Source organism: Lepidochelys kempii, chromosome 1, assembly GCF_965140265.1.
Source record: "Lepidochelys kempii isolate rLepKem1 chromosome 1, rLepKem1.hap2, whole genome shotgun sequence".
In the NCBI taxonomy this organism is placed as follows: domain Eukaryota; kingdom Metazoa; phylum Chordata; order Testudines; family Cheloniidae; genus Lepidochelys; species Lepidochelys kempii.
Genome location: NC_133256.1, coordinates 30,261,921 through 30,274,236, shown reverse-complemented (window position 1 = coordinate 30,274,236; position 12,316 = coordinate 30,261,921). Strand labels below are relative to the sequence as shown.

Here is a 12,316-nt window from a genome sequence, read left to right as displayed (position 1 = left end):
AAACAGCTGCCCACAAGAGGCAGCCAAAGAGCCGCATGAAGCTCGGGAGCTGCAGGTTGCCAATCCCTGGCCTAGCACAATGATGTCCTGGTCCGTGATTAGAGCTTCTAGGCACAACACAATAGAAATTATTAATAATAACAGGAAACGTTGAGTCATTTCTCTCTTGTACTCATATAGGATAATTCCTCACTATAGGAAAGGCCACCAGTAACTGGCATTGATACTCATGTCCCAGGTCCCCACTGCAGTTTCCCCTATTGACTGCTTGGCCCAGGGACTAAATCCTTTCCTGAGACCTTCTGTCAATCAAGCAATTAAGTAATTTGATTTTAGTTTGATTGATAAATGCAACACCACTCCATTTTTTAAAAAATTCCAACAGCCCTTAGTGACTGGCAGTTCCAAATAAACACTATTAATAAATCATTATTCTGTAACTAAAGACCAGGCTTTCAGGAATACTTGCCAATTGCCTACCGCAGGAAATCTCTCAGGAATATTTGTCATTCTCACAGTTACAATGCAACAGAAGAGCAACTATTTGAGACAGCTAAGCTAAAGCATGAGGAAAAACAGGAGCACACTGGTTTAGGGACTGGTAGTAACCAGTGTTTCTGTATTTGCACTAAAAATGCCAAAAAAGCAGAAGAAAATTACTTACAGCCTCAGTTCCCTAATGAGCATTCAATGGAGTGCAACAAGAAAAGATTTGCTGAAACTACCAGGAATAAGAAATAGGAGAAATGGAAAGGAATAGACAATGTGATGCCTTTTTACCTCCCACCTCTGCCTACAGGTGTCAGATGAGGCCCGAAATGTCATTCATGTAATAATACTATATCTGGTCGAAAGCAGTCTCAGCACAACTGATCTGATTGTGTGCTAATGGCTGGGAAAGCACGATAAGGAATGTGCACAATAAAAAGATCTGCCCCTTACAGTACTGTATTAGCAGATGGGGGTGATTTATTAGATAATCTTAAACTGCTTGATGGTGCAGGGTTTTTGTTGTTGTTACAGGTTAACCCCAAATGTCAACTTGGACGTGGAGTAATTAAAGCATCTGCTGTCAGCCTTATTTCTGGTTACCTGAACACCCACTGACTTGTTTGAGAGAAGTTATTAAATCTTGGGATTCAGGATGAAAGGTATTCAGAGAAGCTTTTCTTCTTTGTCAGTGTCTATTGTCAGAGACTACACTTTGTATGCATCCTCTTTGCTGAGAAGATGACAATTGACTCAGAGATAGTCAGCAACTACATTTTGGTTCCAGCAATAATTTTTCAAAAAATACATAATGGTTATTGTTTCTAAGGTAGCCAAGAGACTACAGGAGTCTGGTTGCCAACTATCAACACAGCAGAAAGGTAGTTAGTACCGCAGATGCAAGAATACCTGGAGCCACCAGGTCTCTGGAGAGCAGCATACTTCCTCATCTGTCTCAATGTTTCAGGAAATCTCACTAGAGCTGTTGCATCCCCCACTCCCCTACCCGATCACCCTCTTGCTTGAGGCCCATCGCGTAAAACATATAACAAATTACTTACCCTGCATACTTCATCCCAAAGTATTTGCTCTCCAAACCATTGTTTTCACCTATATGGAGGCTAAACTTATCAACACCTTCAACATCCATTGAATATAATTGATTTCAATGGTAGTGGAGGCTGCACAGCACCAACAGAATTAGGCCCATGTTGAACACAGATCCCAGCTGAAAGACACTCCATGAGATATCTTTCCTACTCTAGGATTAAGCAAAACAAAACAGAAAAATAGTTTTCCAGCTTGGTAAGATTTCTCAAACCAGCTGATACCAATTCCAATGTAAATGCTTAGTTTATCAAGGTGTGTACAATGCTCTAAAAAGACAATCTATCCAAAGTGTGAAGTATTGTGATGAGTAACTATGCACAAATTTGACAAAGTTACTGAAAAGAAAACAAAATGCAACACCTTGCTCTGAAATATGGGTATGAATGGAGATATTTCTAAACTGCAATAGAATTGGAGCTGCTCTGTAATAATTCATGAATATTAGATGTTATCAGGATATTTACTGTATGAATATGTTGGTTTAGAAATAGGGGGGTTGTCAGAGGAAAAACAAGGAGAAGGAGTACAGTGTCTCAAGATAAACCACCGCTTGATAAATACTTTAGGGTTATTAAGAGACAATGCTGGACATGAAAACACCCTGGAACACAAGATGAAAAGGACTCTGGCAGTTAAAAAGGGACTCTCTCAAGTGAGAGGGAGGCAGTTGTTGACCGAGACACACACTGGGGGCCTGAAGGAAATTAGGCCTGCCTAAGTGATCAGGGGATGGTACGCCTTAGGTAAGACATGAGTGTAGACAGTTCGTTGTTTTAAAACCCTTTTTTGCTAAATGTTTTGTTTTTGCCGTGGTAAAGAAAATAATACTTTTGTTTTAGGAAGACTGTCTGGTCACTATGCATACCACTGATCACAGACTGCCAAAGGTAAGAACCATAGATGCTGAACCCAAGTGTATTTGCTGGGTAAGCAGGGTTGATGCACAGGGTACTGTAGCCCAGGGTCTAGTCCAAGAGTGGGAGAACTGAGGAATTCCACCCCAGGAGGGGGAGAAGCACAAGGCCTGAAACCTGAGGGGATCCACTTAGAGAGACCACAAAGGGGACAGAGGTGCAGCTAGTACTGCAATCCAGACAAATATATTGCCCAAATTCTTCCCAGATCAACATGTATATATGCTGTGGTTTGGCTTGGATAACCCTATTATATATTCAAAATCTGAAAGATGTTGGTTTCCTTCAAAAATGTTAGTATAATTTCAATACCTCACTTCAGCAAATATGGCCACTTAGGATTTTATGATTGCTATGCGGTACAAGATGGCTGCTCAGAACTTTATAGAATCAGATGGGATAATAATTGTACAGTAGAATCGGAAGTATGCAATCAGGTAGCAGCAGAGACAAAAAATAAAAAAAGCAAATGCAGTATAGTACTGTGTTAAATGTAAACTACTAAAAAAAAAGGGAAAGTTAAAAGTAAAAAGATTTGACAAGGTAAGGAAACTATTTCTGTGCTTTTTTTTCATTTACATTAAGGTGGCTAAAAAGCAGCAGTTTTTTTCTGCATAGTAAAGTTTCAAAGCTGTATTAAGTCAACATTCAGTTGTAAACTTTTGAAAGAACAACCGTAACATTTTGTTCAGAGTTACGAACATTTCAGAGCTGCAAAAAACCTCCATTCCCAAGATGTTCGTAACTCTGAGGTTCTACTGTATTCCAAAAGCTAAGGCCCTACCAGTGGAGCTACAGGAGAATCTTGGTTTAGCTGTAGGAGTGTACAGTGTAGTATATTTAGCAATCCTTTCATTATTGCTGAATCCTAGCCAGGCGTAAAGGACACCCTATCTGATTAAACGATTTATGAATTAGAAAGCCAGAAAGGAGAGCCGACATTCAGCAGCCTGAATAAAGAATTATCTAGACATTCATTACAACTGAGAATTGTCTCTTCTGTGATGCTACCTGGAGCAAAAAGGCTGTAACGCACAGATAAGCAGTTCTGATTCGATTCAGTAGAAGCCAGTGGTGCACACATGCATGAACGTAAGTACGCGCACACACACACACAGTGAGTTTATCACAGTGCGTAATTATCAAACATTTTGCCATATCTATCCATCTCTAGCTGCTTATGTCACTATCCAGAGAGAGAGAGAAGATGCTTTCTCCGAGTCATACAGTGCTTTTCTGCTCTGTCTGATCATATACTATCCCAGCCTCACTTTACTTCTGGCAAAAACTGCATTCCCCTTAATAACATTATGAACCTCATCCTGTATCATCAAAAAAGTACCCTGAGGTAATTTTATTCTTGATTAAAGGAGCTATAAAACTGCAAAGTCTTGTTATGTTTAAAAACTAAATACCCTCATTTCCTCATTAACCAGTCTACTCACCTGCATACAAAATTCTAGCCAAGGTGAGATACGAAACCCAGAACTTTGGCAGTGCTAGCGGGTCGGTTATAACTAAGATGACTGACGTCACCATGAATTAGCGGTTTTACAGGGAAGTAGATGATACTATTAGTTTAGAGGATGCAAAAGTAATCCTGGGCTCATATATTTTTGGAACATTATTTTATTGTTTCTATTTAGAATCTATGTCCCAGGTTGGAACAGGTAACTACACAATAATCTTGTTTTCTTTTCAATTAAGAGATTTTGCAGGGGAAAATCAACACAAAACAAATAAACAACAACAAACACCACTGGAATTATATATTCTGATTTGTGCTAGCAAGCAGAGAAAAGTAGCAGAGGAAAAATGTGTGGTAAATAGAATACAGATGACAATTTTTTTCTTTTCATTTAAAAAAAACTACTTTATATGTTGAACCAGCACATTTTAAACTTGTATATATTATTGTCTGTAGGAATGGCTAGGTAGGGAATTCATAATTGGTTACTTAGTCAATTCCCACTTAGCTGTCTTATAAAAACTTGGTATATGCACCAAGGAGTTTCTGTGAAAATGAAACCCTGCAAAATAACTGAACCAAAAATTAGATGTGTCACATTTTAATAAACAATGGTGTCTAATTATGGAAGAATATGTACTTACTTGCCCAGCGCAAAGCACTCCATCTTAACGGTAGTTCCCTTAGCAGCTGTAACTGTGTAAGGAAAATGGACCTCAATTTTCGGCTCATATTCCCCCATCACACCTGGGAAATAAAAAATGGTCTTTAAAAATAAAATGAATGTCACTGCTTCTTTCCAAACCTGAGACTTTATTGTGAAAACTACTGTGGCGTGATTGTTAATAGCTATACAGCGATAAAGCCTGTGGTGGGGGGAAATAACTTACATTAGTTTGACTTGCTCTGCTCAAATCCTATTCATCCCCTTTTCGATGGTATCTTCAGTGCTCTTAAAACAGCAGCACTTTTAAAAGAAAAGATTTATTTCCTCAAATATGGGTTCAAATTATATTTCAAAAGATTGCCATGTACAATCAATTCTGGAGGGTTGGGAAATTTCGTGTACAAGAGCTTTGTCCATTTAATGATGCAGGGTGGTTAGAATGGATAAATCAACCAAAAACTTAGCACATATCCTCTTAGCCAGACAATATAAGATGTCCTTTTATATCAAGGACATCCTGACATTTGTAAGAAAGCAGTCAAATGATGTGAAAGCATGTGTCTTTCCCATCGAAAATAATGTACAAACTCACAAAGCCCTCCTAAAATTTCAGATGCATGGCTATCATTATTTATTTAAATGCTGACAATGTGCTCAGTGTTGTTAAAGAAGTACAGTAAAGACATTCTGGGCCTCTTAATAAACTAGATATTGGAATTGTTGGAATTACTCCAGGTATAACTGACAGCAGAATTTGACTTGCAAGAGGAATTGAGAGAAGTTAAGGAATGGGAAATGAGAGCAGTAAATGGAGAAAGATTATGTAAAGTGAGGTGAGGAGTTTTAATGTGATATGACTCAAAGACTGAGGTTGTGACAGAGTGGCTGGCGAGGAGTATGACTTTAACAGTCGTGGTTTAGTTAGATTGCAGATATGGGTTGGGGAGGGAGATAGCTGAGAAATGGGGAGGCCAAAGGGGAAAGCTACACTAACCACGTTAGGATTGCTCAAGGCATGGACAAGTTTCTTGATCGTGGGGAAATTGAGGAAAAAGGGAATTTAGGTGGTTATCAAAGATGCAGCAGTAATAGGACTAAGGGGCTGGTCCAAAGCCCATGGAAAAATTCCCACTGAATTCAAGAGTGGGTAATAGGAGCCGGGGGAGGCAAAACAAGGAAACAAAAGAGGGATATTGAGGGAGAGAAAGAATGGGAGATACAGAGAGAAGAGAAAGGAGAAGAGCATGGAAGACAGAGAGAGTGAACCTTGCAGAGGGGAGAGAGAGAGGGAGAGAGGTAGAATGGCAAGAGGTGGTTGGAACAAACAACCAATTTGCAGAGAGAAAATAATGCCTAGAGTTTGAATGGTAAAAGCCCTTTACTGATGTCACTGATGTCACAGGGTGTAGGGCAAGGGGCTCCAGCTGGGTCATTATTCTGTTGCTGTAATTGACTATTGTCCCTGCAGCTCCCAGTGGCTGGCTCTATTTCTGGCAGGTCCTGCTTTGTGTCTCCTCTATCCATGTGGTATGGAGTTAGGGAGAGGTGCTGGGGCCTGATATCCCTGCCGAGTACATGTGATTTTACTAATTGTTTTAGGAAATGTGCATTTAAATTCATTTTGGGAGCCTAGTGTTAGTTAGAATACTTGAAGACTTCTGATATGTGAATAATAGCAAGGAAAGTATATCTTCTATCTAACTGAAAGAAAGACATACATTAGTGGCATCAATTGTTCTTGCATACACCACACCCAGACAACTTAATTCCATAATGTTGCTTTATGAATAGCACTGGATTGCTTTTCACTAAAATATATTTATATACAACCACACCACCCATATGCTGTACTCCTTTCAAAATTCACAAGCTAAATAGGGCTGAACAGGGAAGTGTTATTTACCCCTTCGCATAACACAAGAACCAGGGGGTCACCCAGTGAAATTAATAAGCAGAAGGTTTAAAACAAACGTAAGGAAGTACTTCTTCACACAACACAGAGTCAACCTGCAGAATTCATTACCAGGGAATGTTCTGAAGGCCAGATCTATAACTGGGTTCAAAAGAGATTTAAATAAACTCATGGCTATTAGCCTAGATGGTCAGGGATGCATCCCCATGATCCAGGTGTCCCTAAACAGCTGACTGCCAGAAGCTGGGGATGGAAAACGGGATGGATCACTTAATAAATGCCCTGTTCTGTTCATTCCCTTTGAAGCATCTGGCACTGGCCACCATCAGAAGATAGGATACTGGGATAGATGGACCATTGGTCTGACCCAGTATGGCCATTCTTATGTCCTGACATTCTTATGAGTTAGCTCAGTGCTTGAATGGGAAACTGCTAATAAATATTTAGGTACTGCAGGAAGTGATGTTGATACATTCTTGTCTCTAAATAAGTACTGAATCAATGTCATGTTCTCTGTGTATATATATATATATCTTTCTACTGTATTTTCCATTGCATGCATCTGATGAATTGGCTTTTAGCCCACGAAAGCTTATGCTCAAATAAATGTGTTAGTCGCTAAGGTGCCACAAGTACTCCTTTTCTTTTTGTGGATACAGACTAACATGGCTGCTACTCTGAAACCTGTCCCAGCACAATTTTATAGGCACTATGCTGTTGTAGAGAGACTGTCTTTTGTATCAGTGCAAAACCAAGGTCTTGACCCCTTGCAATAATAAAAGATTTAGTGCTATTTTTGCAAAAGTATGAACATTAATTCCAGTGTGCTGGCCAAATTCCAAGAGGGGCAATTAAATGCCAACTAACTAAAATGCTCCTGAATTTGTGATTCTTCACTTTCTGTCCTAAGCTGATTTGTTGTTGTATGCTATTAAACAATTGCCTTGTTTCACTTCTGAAGTGGCTGCACTTTCAAAATGAATGAAATAATCATTGTCTCTCAGTTTGTACAGTGCTTAGGAATCCTTTGGTTTGGAAGATACAACTGGTCAAATTCTGAGGCCCAAATTCAGCCTTCACTCAAACAAACACCCATTAATTGCAACTGCCCTATGTAAACGCAAGTATCAGATATTTTGTGTTGACACATTCAGGTCATGTCCTAAGGAGATGCTGATCTGTCAATATTTTGTACCATGTCATCTTAATGTCAGTTATTGTAATAAAAACAATGGGTCATCCTGATTGCAGGCACTCACAGGGAGACGCAAGCAGAAGTATTATGCTATCCTTTGTCACTCCACCAGGTTAACACTGTTTGTGAGAGGAGATTGGGAAAAGTAAAGAAAGTCTACTATTTCAAAAGGATATTTTTCATTTTTATTATTTATGATCTTGGAATTCAGGGAGGCTGCTAGATTTGTCTGAGCATCAAAGGCAAATTTATCAAGGCCTTGTTTTTCTATGTTATAGTACAATTGCTCTGTGTGACTGCTGTACCTCCCTCCAGCTTGTTTTTCTTTCCTATTTCTGTTCTGGTCACTATGATTCAGCAACAGCAATCTAGACAGGATTTGCATTTTCATCTGCAGTTTCATTTCATTTGTATCATAAATGTAGGAAGGTGATAAAATAAACTTGAAAGTTTAACAAATATAGACTGCATATATAATGTGTAAGTCAATCATTTTCAAACTTATAAGGGTGCCTCTTTTTTGGATACTTGTTTAAGTGTTTCCTAAGTCAACTAGACAGCTCTAGTTATCAAATCAGAAATTTAAATCTACACTGTATGTGTGGCTTTGGTATTGCAGGGATCAAAAATTTAATAGCACATACAGAAAAAACTGAAATTCTGAAATGAATAACAGGGAAACTGCAGAGAACACAGGACCCAAATATTATGGTTCAGGAGTAAGATGCACCTATGATTCCTTCTGTCTCTTCATGAGCATTCTTTCCAAGTAACAGGACTCTGTCTGCACTTTTCCCAGTGTTGCAATCCATGGTTCATACCACGTTAGACTGGATCACTAGGCTATAACACCTCATGTCACCAATCATATTTCCCTCAGCTGGCCCAACTGGATTTAGGTCCAGTCATACTCTCTGGGAGCTTGTGACCAATATGAAATGCAGTTGCTCAACACAGCATATTAAAAAATAGATATGATACATTTATAGAAATGTAACATGCAGAGAGATACAGGTTAAAAAAATCAAAACTTAAACTCATTCTAAACTTAGCTTTCCCTTTTCCTTCTAGTTTGAGCAGGCCTTTGCTTATTCCAGCCCCCTCCTTTTAGGACTGAGGATCAACATTCATCTCTCCTGACATCCTCTGCGTCTCACAGAGTTTCTCCGTCGAGAGCATGGTGACAAATTGGGGGTTGTGTTACCACTTGCTCTGCTACCTTGGGTGCCTCTGTGCTGTGCAGCTTTGGTTCAGAGCCTGACGCCATCAGCCTTCTTATAGCACAATAGCCACACCCTGGCATTCACTAGCCTGGTTACTCCTGGCGGGTTAGCACCAGCACCTTCCCAGTCTTGAGTTTTCTGAAAACCAGTCCTTCTGACTGTCGCACTCACAGAGCCTTACTAAGTTCACTGCTCCTTTAAAGAGACAGTACACACCAACAACCTGTTCATTTAGCTGAGGACTCACACATCCCTTTAATAGGCAGCACTGATATGGTCTGTAGCAAAACCAAAAAATAAGTTTATTAACAAAGAACATAGGATTAAGTGATTTCTAGTAAGAGCAGAAGAGAGATGAAAAGTTACAAACAAAGCACACTTTCTGGTGACTCGCTACACACAGCAGCGCTTTCCCTGCGGCTGCCTCCCGGCGCGCTCCATCTGCGATTGCAGCCATGCCCTGCGACAGACAGAGCTAGCGATCCAGAGAGAGAGGAACTGCAGGAAGGAACCTTTGGAACAGCCAAACCTGGAGAAGACTAGGCAGAGGTTTATTGTTATTTAGGGAAAAATCTGAACTATTCACACCGGTCATGGTCCAAACGTTCCCTCTGCCTGAGTTTCCCTAAAATAATAACAACCATAAAACTCTCTCCCTCTCTCTTTCTTTCTCTCTCTCACACACACACTCCATGAGCTGCAAGGTGGGGGGTGCCACCTGCTTACATATGTCTGATACAGTTGTTCACTTCCAAATTCCTTTAATTTCCTGTGGTTTTGCCTATTTCACATTCTCATTAAAAGCAGAAAAGCAAATGGCTCCTAGAAGCACGTGGGCACCGACAGTAGAGAGATACCATTATGGTCTGTTACACTTAGGGACTTTTAAAAATAAACAGATGATGACCTAATGGATCACACATTTATTCTCATCCGAGGCAGGGATGTTGGCGCATTGTTTGTTACACACGATCACATCGATGGTTGGGGACGTAAGGCGGAGTAAAATCATCGTTGTCTTTTCATGACAAATGAATACTTAGAGACTTTTCAGCCAATCTGAGTTTTTAAATGTCCCTAAATACTTACTTGCATGGGGGAACCCTATATAGAGAAGCTTATATTGGCGGTGCTCACACAGTGTAAATCATATTGGTAGAAATGAGGCTGACTGTGTTGGGGATATTCATATCTGAGCGTTACACCCAAAACATTTTCATCTCACACTAAAAAGGAAATTTTCAGTACATTGGGTGGGATTTAACTACTATTGATGTTAATGTAAGCTGCATAGCCAATTCCCCATGTTCTGCAATATTTTTCCAAAATAGTATTTTCACTTCGAACCTCCTTGCCCTCTTCCTTAGTAATAAATGTTTCCTTTGACGGCCCTTGGAAAGGGCATGTGAAATGTCTATTCTGAGGTGCATTAAAGTCCCCAAGTTGTTTAGTAGAATACTCAGGGCAAATACTGTATCATTTGTCGCCTGACTGGATGGTGGCTTCTGAACTAATATCAGTAGGATTTTAGTAATGCAAATTCCAGAGAAAACTAATCTTGCTGAAAACTGCGCAGTGGAGAAAAAATGCTCTTTGGTTTATAACTTAGTATTTAAATATTTATAAAAAGCAGTGTGGAAATACAAGTTGTTTAACCACTGTCAGCCAAATGTGAAAGATGTTGAAAATGTGAAAGATGCATGTTAGTTTTGCTCAAAATAGGTATTAGTCTTAGAATGTATTTACTGTTTAGACTCTATGAAATGCTTGTTAATTGCTGCCTGCATTAATCTCACATGTAATGTCATTATTCCATGCTATAAGAAAACATGTAATAAAACATTGCTTTATAACTTTGAAAATGCTTGCTCTGAACTTGTGAATCCAGGCCTAGGACTCGTGCCCTTACCTATCCAGAGGGACTATCAAAATCAGAGGGGCCATCAAGGAACATCACAATACACAGGGTTTGTTCATGGCCCTATCACACCTTGGAAATGCTACATGTAAGGAAGCTTGCCCTGTGTGGACTTGGAAACTGAATGAAGGAAATACAGGAAAGTCACAGGAAATTTTTCCATTTATTCATGTTTGGACTCTGACTGTGTAGAGACACCAAACAAAAGCCAGAGATCTCCAGGGGCTGCCTCCTGGGTCCTACCTGAAAGATACTTTGAACTGACAGATCACTACAACTCTGTCACTCTTAGGATTTAGATGGTAACTCATTTGTGTGTATAGGTTTGCTTGCTTTAACCTATTGTCTTTGGTGTAAGACCTAGGGTAGTGATTGACTTGGGGTAAGTGACTCTCTTCTGGGACTGGAAGCTACCTGAATGTGGTGTGATTTTTGGAGTAAGTGACCATTTATCACTAAATCCAGTTTTCTCTGGCATGTGACTCCATGGTAAGACTGTTATTTTGATCCAGGAGTTTATATTTGTTACTAGCTTGGTGAAATCTAATTATAGAGTTCACCATGAGGGTGGGGTGCCTGCCCTGTTTTTGACCTTCTGTCCTGAGTAGGCACTTATGGTTGTGAGCCACATCAGACAGTGGGATAGCTCAGTCCTGAGAAGAATGAGATGATGACAGTGGGTTGTGGTAAGAAAGTCAAGGAGTTGCTGAATGCTCCTCTAATTGAGGGAGTGTGTCCAAAATTTGTGTTGAAAGTCCACAATTTGGGGTTCTGGTTCAATTTGCAGCAACTTTTGGATAATCAAACAGCGGCAGTGGCCAATATTGATTTCTTTCACCCCTACATCAGATCAAGAGCTTTATGATCTAAAATCCTAGTCCCCAATCAACAAAATTATTTAAGCATATGTGTATCTTTAATAACCTGAGCTGTCCCACTGAAGTCAATGCCTCTCCTGGCAATGGCTCACTGGTACAAATTCAGTCCTATGGGCTGAATACATGATACATGATGGGCTGAATTTTTAAAGCAATCTGGATTGCTTGGTAAGCTAGGCACAAGCAAACAATATGAATTGTGATAGGCTAAATGTAAATGTATACATCTAGGAAAAAAGAATGTGGGTCATACTTACAAGATGGGAGACTCTATCCTGGGAAGCTATGAATCTGAAAACGATTAGGGGACATGATGGATAGTTAGCTGAACATAAGCTCACACTGCAATGCTGAGGCTAAAAGGGCTAATGTTAATCTTGGATGCATAAACAGGAGAATCTTGAATAGGAGTATAGAGGTTATTTTACTTTTGTATTTGGCAATGGTGCCACTGTTGCTGCAATACTAGTGTCCACAGTTCAAGAAGGATATAGATAAGGCTATGATTTTGTCACAGAGGTGACAGAAGTTATGGAATCCCT

At 39.7% G+C, this 12,316-nt stretch overlaps 1 protein-coding gene across 3 annotated transcripts in view; it reads right to left on the bottom strand.

Annotated features, from left to right (window-relative positions):
- CNTN5 (contactin 5) overlaps window positions 1–12,316 on the bottom strand; it is a 975,836-nt gene that overhangs the window by 203,187 nt on the left and 760,333 nt on the right. For all 3 annotated transcript variants that reach the window (XM_073337877.1, XM_073337885.1, XM_073337894.1), the window contains one exon: window positions 4,626–4,728. In XM_073337877.1, the coding sequence (XP_073193978.1) occupies window positions 4,626–4,728 (103 nt within the window). The remainder of the gene's footprint in view (window positions 1–4,625; window positions 4,729–12,316) is intronic.